Genomic DNA, 21,671 nt, shown 5'->3' on the forward strand with positions numbered 1-21,671 from the left:
GTGACGCGAGAGGGGGCGTGGCCAGCAGCGCCGAGGGCCGCCGTTCCGCGAGCTGGAGGCGAAGCGTGGCCGGCCGGGCCGGGCCGGGCCGCGCCAGGCCAAGCCGGGGCAGTAGGCGCGCGGGCGCATGCGCATGCGCTGTCTGTCCCTGTCGCCGCGGGGCCGCCGGGGTGCTGGGGCGATCGCGCCGCCCGCCCGCGGGGCCGTGGTGCATCCTGGGAGGCGGCCGGGCCGCGCGGCTCGGGGGGCCGGCGGCGGCAGGAAGCGGCGGGAAGCGGCGCAGGTGGGGCGGGACGGAGCGGGGCAGCGAGGGGGCCGCCGGGGGCCGGTACCCGCGTTTGGGGGGCGGGGGAGTATCGCGGTGCCCCGACGTTGGGGCAAGCGGAGCGGCCGCTTCGCTGCGCCGCCCTCGGGCGCCGGCGGCGTGAGCGGGGCCGGGCCCAGGCCGGGCCTCCCTGCGGCCCGGCCGCCTCGCGTTGGCTGCGGGTTCGCGGCGTTGCGTAGCTGCGGGCGCTGCCCTGGCCGCTCCCCAGCGCCCGCAGCCGCGCGAGGGAGAGCGGCGAAGGCGACACCCGCCTTCGGCGAAGGCGACACCTCTTCGGTGTAGGCCTTGCTGGAGGGGCTGGGACAAGGCAGCCCTAGGCTGCTAGGGAAAATTTAAAAACAGAAAGGACTGCAGCACTGACAGCCAGTATAACATTTAGCTATAAAAGGGACCTACTACTAACTTGGATTAAGATCATCACCAAGCTATGTGCAGAATGCAGCAAACGATATTAGGCTAGTGGATGACAATAGCTTGCTTGAACTGTACTTTTTTGTAAGAAGGCTTAGCATCTAAGAAAATAGTGTGACTTAATATCGGGTTGTTGTCATAATAAAACGGCAAAATTCATGGAGATTTCTAAATATTAGTTTAATAATTATAATTATTAAACAGTATTTTAGGGACTTGAAGGGCTGCAAATAYGTGGATAGAGCATGTTCAAAGAATATACTGGAGTTGAAATTCACCTGAATTCATAATAAAACTCCTCATGCATTAACTCTCTCCTGTGCTAAAATGTAAATACATGCATGCTTGAACATACTTTGTAGCTGCAGAAGATGATGTTGGGGGTTGATTTGTCAGGTCTCTTCTTTCTGTTAAGATATAAGGCAGCATATATGTTTTATTCTGTCCTATAGTTGAAGTTTAAGTGTTAATGGGTTAAAGTTATTTTCTTCTCTCATCTGGGAAACACTACAGAAATTTCTTTAAATTATGATCACCTTGTCATCACCTTCAGGATTATCATTGACTTCGTTAGGTCCTATAGCTTGCACTTAAGTATGAAAGCATTAAACATTGTTTATTTTAGTGTCTTCTATTTTATCTGAATGCTATGGCTTCCATTTGTGTTTTCAGAGACGTTAAACTTGTGTTTCTTCTTGGTCTCTTTACTATTAATGATTTTTACTTACACAGTTGGGAATCTTGTCATGCATGTAAGATAAGTCAGTTTTATTCGGTTTGAAGAGTATAGCTTCCTTCAGTTACATACTTACAGTTATCGCTAGACAGTTTTTACCTGAAATTTGGCAGGTTACAATGACTGCACCAAATAAAGCATTGGAACTACAACTGCAAATGAAGCAAAATGCTGAAGAACTGCAGGATTTTATGAGAGAATTAGAGAACTGGGAAAAAGATATTAAGCAGGTGGATTCTGAACTACGAAAACAGAGTGGTGTCCCAGAAGAGGTAAAATCACAAGTCCAGTGTGAATACTAGTGCAGCTATTTATGATAGTGTTTTTAATAGKTGCTTGCTTATTTTGTTTTTTCCTTTATATAATGATGTAGAATGATGTAGATTTAGAAGGATACTCATTTTGCTGCTGTTTTGAGACAGCCCAGTCCACTTCAGCAAAATCATGTGTCAACTTAAAATATCTGCATACATGGTATGAGCTAACTGAACTTACTGGTTGCTCTTGATCAAGGATTCCTCTATAACTCCTTCACCAGCAGAGCTGTGGCACAGTAGCTTTTTGAGCTGATGAATGCTTTAGGCCAATAAAGTTTTAACCAGCTCTGAGTAGATCTAGGAGAATATTTGTTTCTGCAGCCTCCGTGTTGCTTATTTATTGCTGACTTTATTATAATAATGTTATTCTCTGGTGATGTTCTTCAGTGAACTGTTTCTTAAAATTTAACTTTTACTGTACATGTAATGTACATTACTGCATATTGAAAGATTTATGCTTGCTATCCTTACTGATTTTACAGGATTGGGAACAGCTTGCTTGTTGGGTTTCTAAAATAAAACCAACCAATAGATTTAGATATGTAGCCTATACCTTTTCTTTTTGTATTTAAAGTTGTCAGAAGGAAAAGATGAACTTTAACTTGCTCATTTTACAATGACTAATGTGGTTTATGCAGGAAAAAATATCTTTCTTTGTAAACATTTGAAACTTGAAGTGATCAAACATCTTTAGCAACAAAGAATTGTTTTCAGCTTATAAGAGTAGTGATACCCCTCTTAATCAGTCTTCTCCAAAATAAGTGGCTTTCATGCTTCTGTTATTTCAATTTAGAATTTACCACCAATTCGAAACGAGGCTTTTAAGAAAAAGAAAAAAAGCAAAACTAAAGTCTCACCTAAGACAACCACTGAGGAAAACAAGAAAAACAAGATTAAGTCCTACGATTATGAAGCATGGGGAAAACTAGATGTGGTGAGTCAGAATATCTGCTTGTTACCTTTGTTGTTGTGTCCCCAGTTGATTTTTATTTTAAATCAGATTTTGTTGTATTGCTGAGAGTTCAGTTTAGAAATCAGTATCTTATTGTGCTGGATACTGTGTAAGCATAGAAAATAGCTTTTTCTCAAAAGGATTATGTGTTAATTTGAAAAGTTGAGAAATGCTGCCTACCTAGTTTAATAGTGCCTATTGAAATGTCATAATTTATTAGAATAAAAGACTGAACATATCTAACAGTATTAAAAGATATATCTCTTGTAGAATTTTTCTCAATGAGGACTTTAAAAAGTAGAGATGTTTTTAAAGATGCACTACTTATTCTTAGAAAGTCTATTTCATATATTTTATATTATTAAATTATAATGCAAATAATAGTTTATTTTTTCTATTTTCAGGATAAAATACTTGAAGAACTTGATAAAGAAGATAGTACTCATGATTCTGTATCTCCAGAATCAGACTCTGAAGAAGATGGAATTCGTATAGATGCAGAAAAGGCTCTTGCAGAGAAAGAAAAGGTTATTACATTATAAACATCCTTTTTTTTTTTTTACAAAATAAAACTTAAACAAATAAGCATTTATAATTTTTTTAAAACAATTGTTGACTGTGAGTATGCTTCTGACAGAAATGTGCCTGTTTTTCACGTTCTTTGTCTTTATTCTTATTACTGCCTTTATTCCAATGTATAAAATTTTTGATGCATTTGTGTTTTCATCACTTACTTCAGCAAAGCCCATTAGACTGTGTTTAATGTGCACTTATGATGATTAATATATTTATATTTTTTCATTTAAAAAGTTGGATTGCCATGTAGAATTGCCTTGTTGATCACATCAGTGTTTACATGAACACAAGGTCACAATGCCCAAAACTAACTCCTGGAAGATTTATATTTGGTCCCTTTGTGGAGCCTGTGCTTTTGGGAATGATGAACAAAGTAGTGTCTCTCTCCGGCCTTGGTAATGACAAGTTGGTAACACTTTTAGTGTTTTTAAGTTTTTCAGTTTTATGCTATTTTGCAAAGAGCATACAGCAAGCCCTATCTTATGCTTCTCCTTCTTAGTCTACATAGTGAGGATTTCTTGAGCTCCAAAATAAAAAGTTTGTTCCATTCGACAAGATTTTCAGCAAACTCTGCCTTTTGGCAAGGTTCTGAATTTGCATTCTTCTTCCACTGAATTTTGGGAGGAAAATAAAACGGCTGCCATTTACAACTTCTAAGACATGTGGCAAACAGTCTGCCATCCCTACAAAAATTTCTGGAGGAGAATGCATAAGTTCTGGTCTTTTGGTTTTGTAGGTGTCCAGAATGCCTGTTAGACATGCCATGCCCACTATGAAAAATCTATTAGAATTCATCAAGGGCAAACAGTAAATCTTAATTTCAACAGCATTTGTTTATGAAAAAATCAACAATTTGTTTAAGGTTCCTAGAACATGTTGTTTGTCATATATGGTAGATGCAAGTAGCAGGCACATTTGGTCAAACCATGATAACTTTAGTCCTAATCATTCTCTATTTAGAGTTTCATTGGGAATTTATAGTTTTCTCCTTGTTAGGCACTTTTTYCCATATATCCATTTATCTAAGACAAAATCATCCTAAAGTCAAATAGAAGGATCTTTTAGCAGTTCCAAGAGCAATTACCAAATAGCTGGCATAGAGCACTACTTCGTCTAGGGGGAAAAGAAGAAATCTTGGTGTAACCATACTTCAGTGACATGGTAGGCTTTTATTGTTGTTGTTGTTTTTTTTTTTTTTTTTTTAAAGATTGCATGACAGGTGAAAACCTCATTTATTCTGTGTTAAGACCTTTAGGTTTCTAGACTCGTCAGGAGTTCTATTTATGAGCAAGTTTCTTCTTCAGAGTCCTAGAACCTGCTTGTTATCCCATTGTAATATTAGAAGGTTCTGTCCGTCCTCTTAGGTGCTGAATGTTTGRTGTGTTTCTGATAGCACTGTGATATAGGAGTCTTTTCATGACTTGTCCCCCAAAGTTGGTAACTGTGAGGAATCTGACAATAGTGTTAAGTGGAATGAAGCCTTAGTTTATCTGTGAACTGTATCTTCATGTTAGATAGTCTATCTAACCAAATTTGTAGCACAGAAGCTTTTGTGATTCTGAGAAACTTTTTTTTTTCTGAGAAACTTTTTTTTTTTTTTTGTGATTCTGAGAAACTGAAACTGACAAGCAGTCACTTAACATTTTATGTCAATCCATGCTTTCCTTCAGTAATGTTTCTTAGTTGTTTTAGTTTTCTGCAGGGGTGATATTATCTGCTTTCTTTTCCTGCTGCAGCAGAGTTCCCTACTGTATTGTCTGTATTCTGTACTGAGAAGAAATTGAAGTGTCTCTTACCTTTATAATCTAAACTACACTGAAAGAGATGAGGGCACATTAGGTGTAAGTTGTATCACAGAGGCAKCCAAAAAATAGGCTCTCATGCAATGGCAGTATGCCTGTTTTGAAGTGAAATCCATGTAGAAAGCTGTTATTTTAGGTGAATAACTGTTATTTTCTCTACTTTGTTTTCAACTAAAATGTATTTTCCTTGAATGTCACTGATTTTAACAATGAGAAGACGAAAGATGCTTGATTTCTGTGTGTGTTCGGAGGAGAGGGGAGAAAGAGAGAGAGATTTTTTTTTTTTAATTTTCTTTTTTTTYCCCTCTTGTTAGAGCTGTCGGGTTATTAAGATTGTCCGTTGATCTGTGACGCAAAAAGAAAAAAATGCAGGAGAGACTAGAATATTTACTAGAATATTACTTTGGGAACCAAAGATACTGAATCTAGTTGCTAAAAATTGAAAATTTTTGATAATTCTACATGGCTATTTGAGCAGCTGTGTATGCACTTACTCTAGGTTTGCATAAATGAAATAACATTTGCTAAAACATCTTGAAAATAAGTTTATAATAAATGCTTTTTATTGTGTAAGTGATTAAAAATATTTAATATAGGATGGTTAAAGTGTTTAAAAGAAACATTTCAAAGTAAAGCAATACTTGATGAGAGATGTTAAACAAAAGCGTTTGAGCATTCTAAACTGTAAGGCTTTGGGTTGTTTTTTCCACCAAAAACTGGTAACATATTAGTCAGTATATACTAATTTAGTAAAATGATGCATCTTTTTGTATTCACAGGGTAATAAGTACTTTAAACAAGGAAATTTTGATGAAGCAATAAAATGCTATACCAGAGGGATGCATTCTGATCCATACAATCCAGTATTACCCACAAACAGAGCATCTGCTTTTTACAGAATGAAAAAGTAAGATTCATATTGTTAAATTCTTAATATTTTCTTTTTTTGAAATACTGTCTTAAGATTTTTTTTTTAATGTCTTGATTATATTATCATTCATGCTGTAATACCTACATGTRTGTAGGACTGCAGTCAGTGTGTTTTGCAGTTTCAAAGTGAAACGAGAATTGCCAGGATAAGGAATTCACTAGTCTCTGATCTCTTTTTCTCTGTGCTTTCATGCTAGAAGTTTAGTATCTGTGTTACAGAATAAGAGATTTAAAAAAGGAAAGAGAGAGAGAATTTGCCATCTCATTTGCTCTTCAGATTCTTTAAGCACTGTTTCTAAGGCTTTAATTTGTTTGGGGAGAAGAAAAGGCTGTGGGGGAGTTAAGGTTAAGTTGTGAAGTATATAAGATTTCTGATTTGGAGAAAACCTGTAAAACTTCAGAGTAAGCTAACTTTATGAGGTTTGGGGTTCAAACTGTTCAAACTAACTCATTCACATTATTGATAGGTTTTCTGTTGCAGAATCTGACTGCAATTTAGCACTTGCTCTAGATAAAAATTATGTAAAGGCTTATACCAGAAGAGGGGCTGCTCGCTTTGCTTTGAAAAATCTTCAGGGAGCTAAAGAAGGTGGGTTTCTAATTCATTCCTTATAATACATGCAATCTGTTAATATATCTACTTGATTAAAGCTGGTATACACTTATTTGGTGTAGGAATTTAGTTTTCATTTTCTATAAACAAAGAAATAAAATACCAGATCTCATATTTCTGATAAGGTAAAATTTAAGTAGAATGTCCAAATGATTACTGTAGCTCTAGACAGATCTGGAATAATTCATCTTTAAATGTCTCGGAATAATATGTTCTTTGTAATATCTCTGATTCATTATGTACTACTAAAATGGTTATTTCAAAGGATGCTTGTATTTTATGTTCTGTTGCCTAGCCTATAATTCCCACCTGAAACACTGTTTTCTGATCTCCTGACAGATTATGAAAAAGTTTTAGAGCTGGATGCAAACAACTTTGATGCAAAAAATGAACTGAAGAAAATTTATCAGGTAATAAGAGTTGCTAACATAAGTTAATATACAGTATTCAATTCGCATCTGTATCAGCTTATAACAAAAATAAAATCAAAAAAAATTACTGATATTTTTCTGGCATTTGAAGTTTACTGAGGTCAAGGTCTGTAATTTCTTTTAGATTAACTAGCATTTATTCATACATTGGTGTAATGGTAGRTTTGCAGACTAAGGCTGGATGTGTGTACCAACCTCTGACTTCCCTCCACCCTCTTCCCCTGCCCTGTCTTTTTTTTTTTTTCTGTCAGATGTTTTCTCTACCTCCCGTATTATTTTTTCTGGTCATGCTTAGCGTTTGGTATAAACTACAGGGTATCACTACATGTGTGAGAACCTGTAGGTTCTCTTGGCCATAGAGTAATGCTAACTGCTAGCATGCTTTTAGTCCTGCTGGTTGCTACAGTGTGCCAAGCCAGAACATGGTTTAAGCCTAGCAGAACATCATAACCTACTAAAAGTCTGATCACTTTCATGATGACAAGGAGAAAATGCTAATTAAGATGATTTTAGTAAGCTATAAGCTCGACTAGCATTAATGTGTGAACATGCTTAGACCTCTTCAACTGTCATTTTGAAAGGCTTGAGAAAGGGTGAAGTTTTTTTGTTTTTTTTTTAATGAAAACCCCAAATCTCTAATAACTGAGTAAGTACATTTTGTGTAAACTGAAACATAGGCAGGTTCTGTGGATCATTTTGCATTGTACTTCAGAAATTATATATTACATACCATTCTGATTCACAGTACTTCACAGAAATATATTTTCAAGGGCAGCTACAATGATCTCTTCAGTTTGCACTCAAATTATAATTAAAGCACTTTTATTTAAAATGGTTGGGAGACTTTCACATCTTCAAAGCTTACAACTTCTATGTTCTAAAAATGTATCTAAGCAAGGGAAATACATGTTGAGAAACAGTGGTTTCTTTTGCAGGCTTTGTCATCAAAAGAAAGTTTAGAACAGAAAGAGACTGAAGATGCAGTCAAACCTGAATTATCAGATGAAGAGAAGAAGGACATTGAAGAGCAGCAGCTCAAGCAGAAGGCTATTACAGAAAAAGATCTGGTAAGTCACGGCTTTCAGTGGGACAGGAGAACTAACGCAGAAAAGCATTGTATTGTGCTATTGGCTATGCAAAATAATTAAGTTAAATTCGATATTTTCCTGAACTTCATAAATATGGCATGCTTGATGTTCCTTTAATTCACTCCCATTTCTCAGTTTCCATTTTTTGATTTTTTTTCCCCTGTTTAGAATCTTCTGGAACAGAATAATGCAGTATAGCTTTTATAGCACAATTTRTACGCAGTAAATTTCACATAGAGAGTAAGCTAAGTGAAACAAGAACTATATTTTACAAAGATCTTATTTCTTCAGTATWATATGTATCTTGAGCCCCTGCTTGTCCCAGTAGTGTGTGGACTTTTTTTTGCAATTTCAAGCCTCCAATTAGACATTAAAAAGTATCTATGAAAAAAGAACTTCAGAAACTGCAGGCAGCAGTAACAATAAAAATGTGTTTCTGGATACATTGACTTGACTCACTTTTTTTTTTTTCCCTCCCCTTTTCCCATTAAGAAATAGCATTATGAACTAAACTTGATTTTTTTTCTACTTTTGTATAGCTATTTGTAACTTCTGACTTTTTGTCAATATACATTTTTTTCCATACAGCCTGTAAGAGGTGATTAATAGGAAAAGAATTAAAGCATACGTTAGGCAATGGGAACAAAATTTTATAAAAAGGCCACAGAAAAGAAATTTTAGTCTAATGCAGTAGCTCAAGAGTGGCAAGGCTGCATCAATGTGGGCATGTGCCTGGTGGCATGGATCCTACCATGTCTGAATTGTGGCCTTCACTTTTTTGTCAACAAGGAGAGAGCATAAGTGGAAGAACAGATAAGAGATACAACTTGATAAACAAAATTTTAGTGCTGTATAAGTTTAATCTCTTGGAAACAGAGTTTAAAAATTCAATGTAATGTGTCTGTATGGAGCATTAAATGAAAAATGACAGCAGCATTTTGGTCTAAGTAATTTTTGAGGGTAACTGTTTTGTGGGTGAAGCCAAGTAAAGAAGGATATGGATAGAGTAGAGAGGGAAGTTATAAAAGTTAATTTGTGCAACTGATATTTTAATGCATTTTTGTATTAAAGACTCACCAAAGAATAGAGTTGGGGGGGGRAAATAGCATTTGGATTCTAAGTTGATTTGTTAAGAATTGGTGGTAATTATTTGTGCGTGTAGAATAGAAAAAGTGGTTGCAAATGTATCCCTTTGTTGTTTTCCCAGTAAGAAAGAAAATGCATTCATTACTCTCCTTTCTGCAAGTGTCTTATGATCCCTCAGAATGGGAGGAATCAACAAGCACGTTAAGTGTTGTTCCTGTTTTCCCGATACTATACATACAGGAAGGCAGAATGTTAAAAAAAAGAGTCAGCAATTGCTTGTCTGTGTTTTCTTTTTCTTTTCTTTTTTTTCTTTGGAAAAAAAGCAAATTCTCTCTTTACCTAGCTGAGTTCTTTTTTTCCTGCAGGGATTGCAGGCAAGCATGAGGCCTTTAGTCTTTTCTTCCTACATTTAGTGAGTGATACATTTCAATGTAGTAAGTGGTGTGTATGTGTGTGTGGGAGAATGTAATCCACACCCACCCACACCTTTTGAAGAAGTTTGAATTCTTCAGATTAGCCTTACTTCTTAAGCAACTGCAAAATTCAAGTATGGATTTCAAGAGGGGAGAGATAGATCAGTGAACTGATAAAGCATTTTGTGACCAGATAATGTTTCAAAATGACATTATTTAAATTTTTTTCCATAGAATATTAAGGGTTTGYTTGGTCCTTTCTTTTGATTTAGATCTGTTCTATTTATTTATTTTTTTTCTTTTTTTAAGAAATGCTTCTGTTGCTCTTAATTGTGGCTATAGAGCAGCTTACACTGTACTCGAAAAACGAAGAAAAAATTGTAACTGTAGACTTGTAAGTCTGCTCTTAATTCTTGCTACATGAATTATTTATTCTTGAAATACTGGAACAAATAAGAATTCAGCGTTTTGTGGTCTGCTTTCAAAAGAGTGTAGATACGAAGAAATATGCCGTAAATACTTGCTCTGATACAGGTGTTGTTTGTGATCCATCATCTTCATACTCACAGTTCACAGTGATCTTGCCTACTAACAAGATGAGAGAAGCTAATTGCGCTATTTCTTTCTCTGTCTCTCTCTTTTTTTTTTCCTGACATAAATATAACAGGGTAACGCTTATTTCAAGGAAGGGAAGTATGAAGCTGCARTAGAGTGTTATACACGTGGTATAGCAGCAGATGGCACCAATGCACTTCTGCCAGCTAACAGAGCTATGGCCTATCTAAAGATTCAGAAGTAAGTAGAATTGCATGTACAATATTGTTTCTTTCCTTGCTGTAAATTAGAAGCAAAAATAATCCAATCGGTTTTCATCAAGGGTTAGTTACTGCCWCTCATCCTAATTCTTTATAGAATTCAGTATAGAAAGAAACATACTGAAAGAAATAAGGGAGAGAAATATACATGTAATCTTGCAGTGTATGTCTTAGGTAAAAAAATCTAAAGAATAAAATAGCAATGATCTGAAATTACAGTGAAACCTAAATARCTTTCCTAAAGTTTATTTGTTACCATGTTCTCTGTGTGTGAAGTTCTAGTTTCTCGAAGGGCCTGCTTGAAGCTATGTATTTTTGAAAAATGTAAAAACCAGTCAACTATTAAATGTTATATTGTATAAAGAAATAGATAACTTCTGACTTCAAAGAAACTTGGTAGGAGCTTTCTCTGAATACAGACATTTTTTTTAAAATATTTTTTTCTTTAATTCCAGTGTGTACCTGTAGTTTGCTCATTGTCAGTTAAGCTTTACTCAAATAATCTGGTAAAAGTAGGAAATGTGCTACATGAGAGAAATTCCATGTGACCATTTTTGAAATGTCTGAATTCTTTTTTTCAACTGTCTAGGATAGTATGACAGTTTAAGTCTTTTAAACTGATAATGTGGAAAGCAGGAAGCTGAACACCATGTTCATCATCTGTTCTAGTATGACATGGTTGGGTATCTGTAGTGACCATACGTTCATCTCAAATTGCAAAGATTATAAAATATGTTGCATGAGTAGTATTTTTGTATCATAACACTTAAAACTTAGTACTGAAGCAATAGGAGAATGTCATAATGCAAATAYTGTTGTCTGAAAAACAGAGACTCAGGAAATTTTAAGTTAGTTGAATGACCAAGCAAGAAAATTGGATCCTGTAAGATAAATTGATGTACCATGGGTCTTTACACTTCAAAGAGGACACAAATACAAAATGCACCAGAAGTTCATTGGTATTCTGGCAGACTTACAGAACTGATCAGAGCTGCAAAAATACTTAGTCCGAAAATCTGTTAATAGAATGAAGGAGGAGAGAAGAAGAATRAAAGAAAATACTTTAATATGTACATAGTGAAATCACGATCAAATATAACTTGAATGAGGAAAACTCATCCTGCACTGAAAACAAATGACATTAATACAAGGATATGCTGAATTTGACTGTAACTGTTTCAGAATGAGAAGTAAAACAAATTCAGACTTAGAAAAATTATTTTTGCATATGTTTGGTTTTGCTTTCTTGTATTTTTTGTGTTCATTTGTAATGGTAGTTCTGGTTTTCAGAAGTACAAAGCTGGGATGCTTACTTTCATTTTAAGGTTGTTTAATGTTTAAAGTGGATTTGGCTCTGGCAGGCTTCAGGGATGTTTATTTTCTCAGAGGAAGCGAATTTCTGTAACGTATTAACAAAAGAGGCAATACCAAATGATTTGTCTGAAATTTGGCAAGTTGAGGAATTGTAATGTATATTCCTCTAAGCATAAAAGATGGCCTTGAGAGCTTGTACAGTCAAACCTCTGGTAAGGTCTTGAAAAACTTTAGAAATAGCATATTGCCTGAATTAAACCTGAAACCTGTGATTAGGCACTTCGCTAATATAAAGCGGTCTTTTTCTTTTTCTTTTATTTTTTTTAAGGTCATATGTCATTAGAAAGCTCAAGATGTTTATCACTTTAAATCCTGGGTCTTCTATTTTTAACTCATATTTTAAATGTTTTGGGTAGCACTGTCTTTTTGATTGAAGGTTCTTCTTTTGAAAGTGCTTATTAATTTTGTACTGCTCTTTTGCTGAGATATGAAGAGGCTGAAGATGACTGTACACAAGCTTTGCTGTTAGATGCCTCCTATTCTAAAGCTTTTGCTAGAAGAGGAGCTGCCAGAGTTGCGCTTGGAAAGCTAAAAGAAGCTATGCAAGGTAAGACTGAATTAGCATTAATGAGTAAGTAAGCGGTGAGCGGGAGGTGGCCCTTACTTTTGTCACTTTCTAATAGCAATTAAGTCTGTTGCTGACTAATTGAGGTTGTTAGTGTAAAACTCAAAAATGGATGGAGGGTTTTTTTTTGGGGGGTTGTTTTTCTGGTATTGAATATATAGAGAACTTTTTTGTGGTATCCAGGTGACAGGAAGGCAGCTTTGTGTGTAATTATGTATGAGTAAMAAAGATTGCCAAAATCATGCAACTTGTTAGTCAAAATTATTAATTAGCTAATATTGTTAGGATTGCATATAAAAGAAASTTAAGTGTGCTGGAGGTGTGAAAGCACATAGGCTAAGTATTGAACCCTTATACTAGTCTGAAATTATGCAAGAAACATTTATGATTAATGACTGATTTATTGCAGACTCAATTAAAAAGCAAGCAAGAGAAGTAAAGAACGTTTTACTTGATTTTGCTCTGTGTATCTGCTCTTTTTTGCTGTTGCTGTAAGACAAAGTCAGGCTTAGCTGGGTGTCCTGTATTAGTTCCTCAAAAAAATATGGAATTCCATGCAAACTTTAATGTATTTTCTGTGACTACTTCTCTGTTGCTTATAATAAATAGTAAGAAATAGTTTGAAAAATGTGTTTCAAATTAGATAGCAATAGAAGCATTGGGATGAACTTACCAGACATAAATTATTTTAGAGCTGTGAAAGGAAAATGAGAGGTTTAAAAAATTTGCCAGTACTTGTTAACATCAGTTGAAATGTATACAATTTTCATATGTTAATTTTTCACTCAGATTTTGAAGCTGTTCTGCAGCTGGAACCTGGCAATAAACAAGCAATAAATGAACTCGCTAAAATAAGGAATGTATGTATACTTGTGATTATTTCATTTTTCTAAATTATATTAATAAAATGTTTCATTTTCTATTAAGTATATTTTAATACATATTATAACCATTCCTGAGAGTCTTGATTTTCTGAACAACTATCTTTTGTTTTTTTAAGGAATTATCTGGGAAAGAGCAGTGGACTCATCAAGAATATCCTGAAATACTGATAAAAGAAGCAGAAATACAAAATATAGTGAAAGTCATTGATAAACCATTACATTTGAAGTCAACAGTAAGTACTTTTCTTTTGTGATTGAATATGTAGAATGATGGAAAAAGTAGAGCTTGAAGTAAAAATCCACTTCTTGCTTATTTGTGTGACTGCCTCCTGATAAGTATGCCTTACATGTGAAAACTCAAGGTTTAAAGATATACCTTTTCAGTGTTTTTCAAAAACATAACTTCAGCATTTCCATGTGTGTGTAACAGTGATTACAGTAGCTATAGTGTAAACATTCAGCCTTCATTGCTGCTCAGGAAACATGGTATATGTTTATGCCAATAGTCTGAAATGGGGAGGCAATACCACAACCTTCTGCTGGGTCCACAGCTGACAGGGAGGATTAGAGTAAAGGGGAGGCAGCTGACTGAAGACCTGAAAGCGCAAAGTAAACTCCCTTTCTCTCTCTGCTATGCTAGGTTTCTCTAGTAGATTTAGCCGTAACACGACATGTTGTCTGTCCTTACTCTTGTACTCTGGTGTCGCTCAAAGCTACTGCACTTACCTTTAGCCTGCATTTTCATCCACATAATATGTAGATTAGCTGGCCAGTGGTTCATGAGAAGTGTTATTTTAGGAGTGTGAATTATCTGTGGTACTGGTCAAATTAATGAGTTAGAAGATAATACGGCAATGCAGCAAGCAGTATTAGCTTTCTTTATGCATTGGGCTGTCCCTTTTGGTACGCTTACTAATTTTTTTGTACATTCAGAAGCAAGTTCTTAAAGTATGTTCACACTCTGCATAGAATACTCTAGTGTTCTGTTCTTAATAACTTCTGTACTTCTATTTAGCTCTGTTAAATTTACTTAGTGGTTACCATTTATTTAAAATGATCAGTTTAGTGGTAAAGGTGTGATTATTTTAATACTAATCTTTAAAACATATTACATGCTAGATGAAATATCATTTAAAACCTGAATGAATTTGTTGCAAAGTAGCTGAAATAACTTAGCAGTCAAACTGAAAACTGAATTTTCTATAGTTAATTGGAGATAGTTTTAGAGTAATTCTTTTAAGGTTGGACAAGTGGTAGATTAATCATCTCTACTCTTTTTTACTGTCCAAAGATTGCAGAGTGCTATAATTTTCTGTCTGTCTTGCTCAGTCTCTCAGTTCTAATACAATGATGAGATGGTATGCTTTCAAAGCAAGCCATGTATTGTCTGTCATCATCAACCCAGCAGGGTTTTTGGACCTAATTTAGAGCAATTTGTGAACTGCTGTGGAGACATTATCAAGGAACTGCGTTAGCTGGACAGAAATCTGCCAAATCAAGACATCTAAATTGCCGAATGTGTTTAGTGATGTGTATTTGCCGAGAAATACACACTACATCTTATGTTCAGTGAATGAAATTCCCAAGTAAAAAGTGATGAATTTATTTACTTACTAAATGATGCCTCCTTTTAAGTACTGTGAAGGTGTTGTTTGACATCGTTCAAAAATAGTGGTGATCATGCAGATATGAAATCTAATAACGGGCAAAACTGGAACAAGCTGAAGCATTTTAGCTCCCATAGCATGGCCTTCACTGGGGGAATTAGTTGCCTTGGGATGTATATAACCTAGTCAACCACTAAGACTATGTTACAAATATTTATCAATTCAAAATTTGAAGTTATGTATGCATAATAAGGGTTGTCAATTCCTATGCTTATCCAAAATATGAAAATTGATCGAGCCATTGGTCAAAATATACGTTAATCCTTACCCATTCATCTCTTCTGGATAATGCCCCCCTCCCCCCAAATTAATGATGTTTCATTACTGGAAAAAAAGAATCCTTTAAGTATCGCTAATTTATAAGGGGGCACTTTACACAGAATATGTTGGAGTTTCCTATTTGGATATTTATTTTAATGCAACACATCTTCTGCATGCACAAACTCAGGTGAAAGCTGGTTATCATGAGATCGTTGTTTAAATTTAAACACAGCCCTTTTTCCAAGGGTTTTGTATGCAGTGACATACAGGTTGTACATGTGACATTAGGTATGTGTTCTGTTTAGAAGCCTTTGAGAAGAATAGCCATTGAAGAAATTGATGATGACATACAAAATAGTGATTTTCCCAGCACGTCTTATTTAGTCAATAATTGGAAGGATTCTACAAGTATTGAAACAACTGCAAATGTAAGTGAAGATGATCAGTTAGCTGCAATGGATATTCCAAAAGCAAAACAATTGAAAATAGAAGAAATCAGCGATATGCCAACATTACAGTAAGTGTAAAAATTCCAATCCTTTTTTTTTTTTTTGAAAGGTAAATGTAGTTGAAATCTTAATCTTTCAAATTTCTACATGTGATGAGTTAGAACATGTTTTGAAGAATTTGCTTTACGAAAGGAAATATTCAGAAACACAAGAATTCTTGCACATCTGCCTCTGACGTAGTCGTTGAAACAAATACAGTCTATTTAGAGTCAGATGGAAAACTGTTTAACATGAATAGTTTTGCCCTTACATTCCAAATATAAAGACATTTGTATTATATTCCCATATATCATACTCTTTCTTGTGCCCTTTATCTTTATCATCAGTGATTTTTATAGGAAGTGTTCTAGATTCTTAAGTAGCACTTGAACACATTCTTTGCACACCAATTCTGTGAGATGAAAGGAACTGAGATGACAATGTCACTTAAGTACTCTTTCCTTCACTACTCTTTATTTCACTGAGAAGATAGCAATTAACTTCAGGTTTACTCAGAGTTTCTGAGGGTCTTCTGTGTTACCTAGTCATTCCCAATTTTGCCTGGGTGAGAGTGGGCTGAGGTGCAGAAAGAGCTACACCATCTGTTTTCCAACCAAGTACTGGAACTCTCCCTAATGCCTGCTTAGGAAAGGTTTGTGTGCACCAGCGTCATCTTGCCATGTTAATAGCAGATGCTTTGTGTAGTGTGCTGATTGATGACTTCCTGAGAATTCCTCCCTTACACGCCCCTTTTTCAGCTCAGATGGATTTAGTGTGAAGTGTTGAAGGCAAAAGTGTATTTTATAGCCATTTTGTGACTTCTGAAAAATAAATAGACTTAAATGACAAACTGTAGGCCAACAAATGTCTCCACTGTAATCAGTGTTGAAAGCTGTTTGTTCTTCTGACATGGTTATTGTTTCACATTATGAAATTGCAGGAAACCTAGTGTTTTTTGCAGCTGTGTATGGTAGAAATTTGTACCGTAAAATATAGTTATTCCAGAAACAAAGTAGAAGCAGACAGTATATTTATCAGTGTTTGCAGATGTGTTTTTAAGAAAAGATAAATTAACTGTAAGGTTTTTCACAGTTTGAAGGGTTTCATAGTCTGTTTTTAAAATACCTGCTTAAACAAAACTACTGGTAAAACTTCAAAAATTTCTGTATTTTAGATTTTTTCAGGAATTCAAAGAGCTACTATTTCAGTTAGGTCTGTGTAAGATTCCTTAAGTGTGAATTTCCAAATCTCTCTGCAGGGTTCACACTGGTGTGAAAGGAACTTCATCGATTATACATCCATCTTTCACTGTGAAAAATAATGTAGAAAAGGAAGTCAAAACGTCAACTCGATCTGCTTCTCCAATCCCTGTTATTCCTGCAAATTCCTTCCAGCTTGAGTCTGATCTCAGAAAGTTGAAAGAATGTCCAGAAAAAATGTACATGTACCTGAAGGTATGAAACATATAAGTCCCAACTGATACCAAAGAACAGCACAAATGACTGRAAAGGGTGGTTGCATTTAAGCTACATGACTTACCAGTGTACAGTAGTCTTTCTTTTAATTGCTGACACRAAATACTAAGTGGCTTGATCCACATTTAAATGGTTCTCTTCTTTTGTGTGATTTATTTCACTGTCAGTATGGTCTCTGCATAAATCTGTCTTACCTCCCAAACAGTGGCCCCAGTTCTGTAAATGCTTAAATATATTAATAGCCATGTTAAATTCTAATTTTTCAGATGAATACTTCTAGGTTGGTTAGATGTGGCAGCATTCTTATCTCTCTAAGCTGCACACATATCAGTCTACTTAATCCATCCTTCCGTTTATATGTATTTGGCAAAAAAATCATTTTTTGAGAAGTTAACCTAGCAACCCTCTTGCAACTCCCCCCCCCCCGACACACACACGCCAAAACAAAATTAATTTATATTCAAYGTAAGCTGTATTCCATGTCAGCTAGTATGGCACTGATTTGTTTTTCTTTTCTGGTGTCATGCATTTCCAGCATTGCGCAAGATGTCATAAAAACTCATTTTTAATTCTCATGACTCAACTRTGTTTTTTACCTATAAATAACATCTTTTTTTCTATTTTTTCTAAAGCAAATAGAACCTTCATTTTATCCAAAACTGTTCCAGAAGTCCTTAGATCCAGATTTGTTTAACCAGATACTGAAAATTCTACATGATTTCTACATTGAGTAAGTTCAGGTCCTTCTTTGTTGTGTAGAGGTTTATATTGCTTGTTGGCATTCTGCTCTCTTCTTTCCCATCGCCCCACCCTTGGGTTTACAAAACTATTTCCAGCATGTAGCATTGCATTAGCAGGACCCATTATTGGAATGATTCAGCTGCTCCTTATTAAAATTATTATTAGATTATTAATCATTAAAATGACCATTAGATTATATGAAATAATTGGTCTTTTGTTCAGATTACTGTGTATGCTGTTACCTCATATAGTTACATAGTATTTTTTTGAAGAAGAAATAGCTAAGAAATGTCAGTTTCATTTTTTCTGTGCTATGTTAATAGTGATGCATTCTGAATTTAATTTTTAATTACCTGCTAGCTTTTTACAGTAAAGCAGTATGTTGTGTGTTGTAACAAATAGTGGAGCCCGGTTAGGGTGTTGTTATTACATGTCTATCCATGGCACCATTTAACTCTTAAAAAAAAATTAAAATAAATAATTTTACATGTTAGGTGCAATATGCCACTCCTGAATTATTCCTATCTTAGAATTTTTGGTTGTTACATGCAGAAAAGCAAGCATAAAATAAATATTAGCCTTTCCCTCTGTTTCTTTGAAAGTAAATGTCCATCATGTATAAATGTCCATCATGTGTGTGAAACATGACATCCTAAGCATTGTGGACCTATTTTTAGTGGTATGACATATAAARACTAAGGAGTTGAATTTGTTTACAGTAAGGTAAAAGGTATTCGTCTTGGAGGTAGACAGGACAGGCTGTTAAAGGAAAATACTATTTATTGTTAGTATTTGTAACACAGATAGTACCTGCATATTGTTGCCCAAAAGACCATAAAAAGAAATTGGTCTTGAAATTTTCTTTACAGATAAAAGTGACAGCAGCTGTAGTGTGGTCCTTGTTGCTGAGTTTTCTGTAAACACAGATGATATATTCTCTCTCTTTTTCTCCACGCACAGACTCATGCATACAACACACACTCTACCGAAAAATAGCAAACTTACAGCAACGTGTAAGCATTAAATCATGTAATAGCCATTCTGTGCTTCAACAACAATCATTTTGCATCTGTCCATGTTTTTTTTTTAATTTCTCCTCCATTATTAGGAATGCTTGCATACAGCTGTGCAGATGTCTGGCTTTTTGCTTTGTGGGTTGAAGAATGGGCAGGAAAGATGAGAAAGGCAGGGAAGGAAGTTCCACTGATCCTTTAATTTGACATTCCTGAAGTCTTCAATATTGCTTGCAGCTTCTAAATCTTTCTAATCAGTCRTAGTTATTTTTATGTATCTAATAATCTTTCTTTAGGAAAGAGGAGCCAGTGCTTATCCTTGAAATCCTCCAGAGGCTATCTGAGTCGAAAAGATTTGATATGGCAGTAATGTTTATGTCAGACTCAGAGAGGAAAAGTAAGTAATTCAGTAGCATCTTTTTAAACTTAGATTGTGATACTACAGAACTAACAAGGGATATGTAAAATGTAGTGCTGCTCTTACTAAGGATGTTACTGTTCTAGAAAATGTATATATCTCTTAGTGAAAGCTAGATGTGCTTTATGTTCATTAGAGCTCAATTTTTATAAATGTTCTATTAACTCATCGATTAAGACAAGTTTATATATCTGGTTAGATGCTTTTTGATTACTTTAGCTAATACGAAAATTCTATTAAATTTTTAATTATTAAATGACAAAACTTGAAGATTTTAGCTTTCTATGTTTTTAATAAACAATTCTGCCATATTTGTCTGATAACATTAGCACTGCAGTTTGCAACCAGTAATGCATGAATTTGTATGAAATCTTATGTCAAAGGTASATGCTTCTTAAAAGGTGTCAAAATTTTGCAGTTTTCACAACTTAAAGCTATTTCTTGGCAGTGCTGACTTTACTATTGGTTTTTGGCTTTATTATTTTACCAGTGAATGACTGCCATGTTAGAACACAACCACTGCAATAATAGTAATAGAAGCAATAATAGTAATAGAGGCCATCAAGCAGTTAAATCAAGTCTGTTGTGACCCCCTCCACACCACCACCACCACATAATTGCCTTTTTCAGTGTGGTACTAAATTGGTTAGTTCTAGACGTTGTCTCTTTCCAGCTTAYCTACAAAACAAATTGCAGCAAAAAGAATACAGATATTGCCAAACCAGCCAGCCTTCTTGCCTCTGTCTTCTCCTTGAAGCATCAGTTAGATGAGTTTGCAGTTCAAGTTCACTTTGGCTTGAGTTTCTGATTCTKAAGTGTGTATTTGTCTGTCTCTATTTAGCACACAAAAAAACTATGTAGCAATGAGACACTTAAAAGCAGAGATTTCTGTGGGATGTTTATACATCTGAGTTTCATTAATAATCATCATGCTTTTACATAACAGAATTTTTAATCTCTTTAGAATAAAATTTCTTGTTTGACCTTACAGAAGTGCCAGTAAGTTCCACCTACAAATATGTTATGTGGCATTCAAACTATAAACTTATTTAAGTTTTGTCTGTCATCTAACATTAAGATTTTTCTTTTGTGTTTAATGGTACAGTGCCAAGATAGTAAACAAAATAAAATATGTCAAATCAGGATTATACACCTGTTCAAGAAAATGTTGTTAGCTGCTTCTGAATATCAAACTAGGAGGAGCGTTCTTGTTGCTTTTTGTTTCATCTTCTCAATGGCAGTAATGGAAATTATAATTTATAATCTAACCCTTACTCTCACTGAGGAAAGAGTTGGATTAATTTATCCTAAGTCTATGAATCACAAAAATTCAACATTAACTGTTGTTTTTGTTTTTGCAGTTGCACAAGTATTGTTCAGTTATGTGAACCATATGGGGTTGAAAGATCCTTCTGTTGAAGAATTGGAGAAGAAATATGGTGTTTTCTCTTAGTGAGATTACTGACATTACATTTGTAAATTGCTCTATTTCCKCACTTCCTTCTTGTGGAAATCAGCCGAAGAAATCTATACAGACTGGAATTTTTGTTGCTTTTGTATAAGTAATGAAACTTGTACATTTGATTTAGCCACATGGCAAGTGCCTGGAGAGATAATAACCTAATCGTGCGGGTATGTTTGCTTTCCAACTCCTGCAGCAATGTAGTCTACATTGTCTTCAGCAGACTCTGAAAACCTGCTGGAGTTTATTGGCATTCAGGATTGGGACTGTAGATAGAGATCTTTATTAAAAAGGAAAAAAAAATATTTATAAATGTCTTCAGTAAGAATCAAATGATTTTCTTGGTGTCTATTACAAATCTGCTTTTTTATTTTAGAGAATAAACTAAATGTTGAATTCGAAATGCCGGAATTGTCAGGAAGCTTCTTATTAAGGTGCTAAATCACTTTTCTCTGAAGATATGCCACACGAGAACATACAACATGCTAAGTAAACCTGTGGTATTGTAGGCCAAAAAAGTACAGAACTGCTCAGTTAAGTTACTCTACTGTTCGTCCAAAAGCTGAATTTTGGCATTGACAGCTAAGATGTTCTGTGAACCTAAGCTGTAATTCTGGAGTAGAAGGAATACTATGAGATTAAAAGATGGAGGGAAATGGGAGTATTTGGTGTTCTCTGGGCGGTATTTTTAAAATGGTCTGATCGAATTTATCCTTTGGGTCAGTGGCTCCTAAATAGGTAAAGCTTTTAAGACTCTGAAAGCTAAGCAGAGCACCTTTCCAGAGTAAAGAMGACAACAAAGGTATGAAATAACCTGAAATTCACAGA

The 21,671-nt window shown here is 35.3% G+C and overlaps 1 protein-coding gene across 2 annotated transcripts; it reads left to right on the top strand.

Moving 5' to 3' along the window:
- The first annotated feature begins 15 nt into the window (after positions 1-15).
- RPAP3 (RNA polymerase II associated protein 3) lies at positions 16-21,246 on the top strand. 2 transcript variants are annotated; one of them, XM_085313048.1, is made up of 17 exons: positions 16-283; positions 1,586-1,744; positions 2,583-2,723; positions 3,146-3,268; positions 5,899-6,026; positions 6,517-6,638; positions 7,002-7,072; positions 8,029-8,160; positions 10,348-10,475; positions 12,295-12,416; positions 13,224-13,294; positions 13,435-13,551; positions 15,552-15,763; positions 16,993-17,188; positions 17,842-17,939; positions 19,260-19,360; positions 20,743-21,246. In XM_085313048.1, the coding sequence occupies exons 1-17, from the start codon at positions 128-130 to the stop codon at positions 20,832-20,834; spliced, it is 2,169 nt and encodes a 722-aa protein (XP_085169174.1). In that variant the 5' UTR covers positions 16-127; the 3' UTR covers positions 20,835-21,246. The 2 variants fall into 2 exon arrangements, with proteins under 2 accessions (XP_085169174.1, XP_085169175.1); XM_085313049.1 differs by lacking the exon at positions 1,586-1,744.
- Positions 21,247-21,671: the final 425 nt, after the last annotated feature.

The sequence above is a fragment of the Rhea americana genome, unplaced genomic scaffold (assembly GCF_003343005.1).
Source record: "Rhea americana isolate MKP2758 unplaced genomic scaffold, rheAme1 scaffold_375, whole genome shotgun sequence".
Lineage (NCBI taxonomy): Eukaryota > Metazoa > Chordata > Aves > Rheiformes > Rheidae > Rhea > Rhea americana.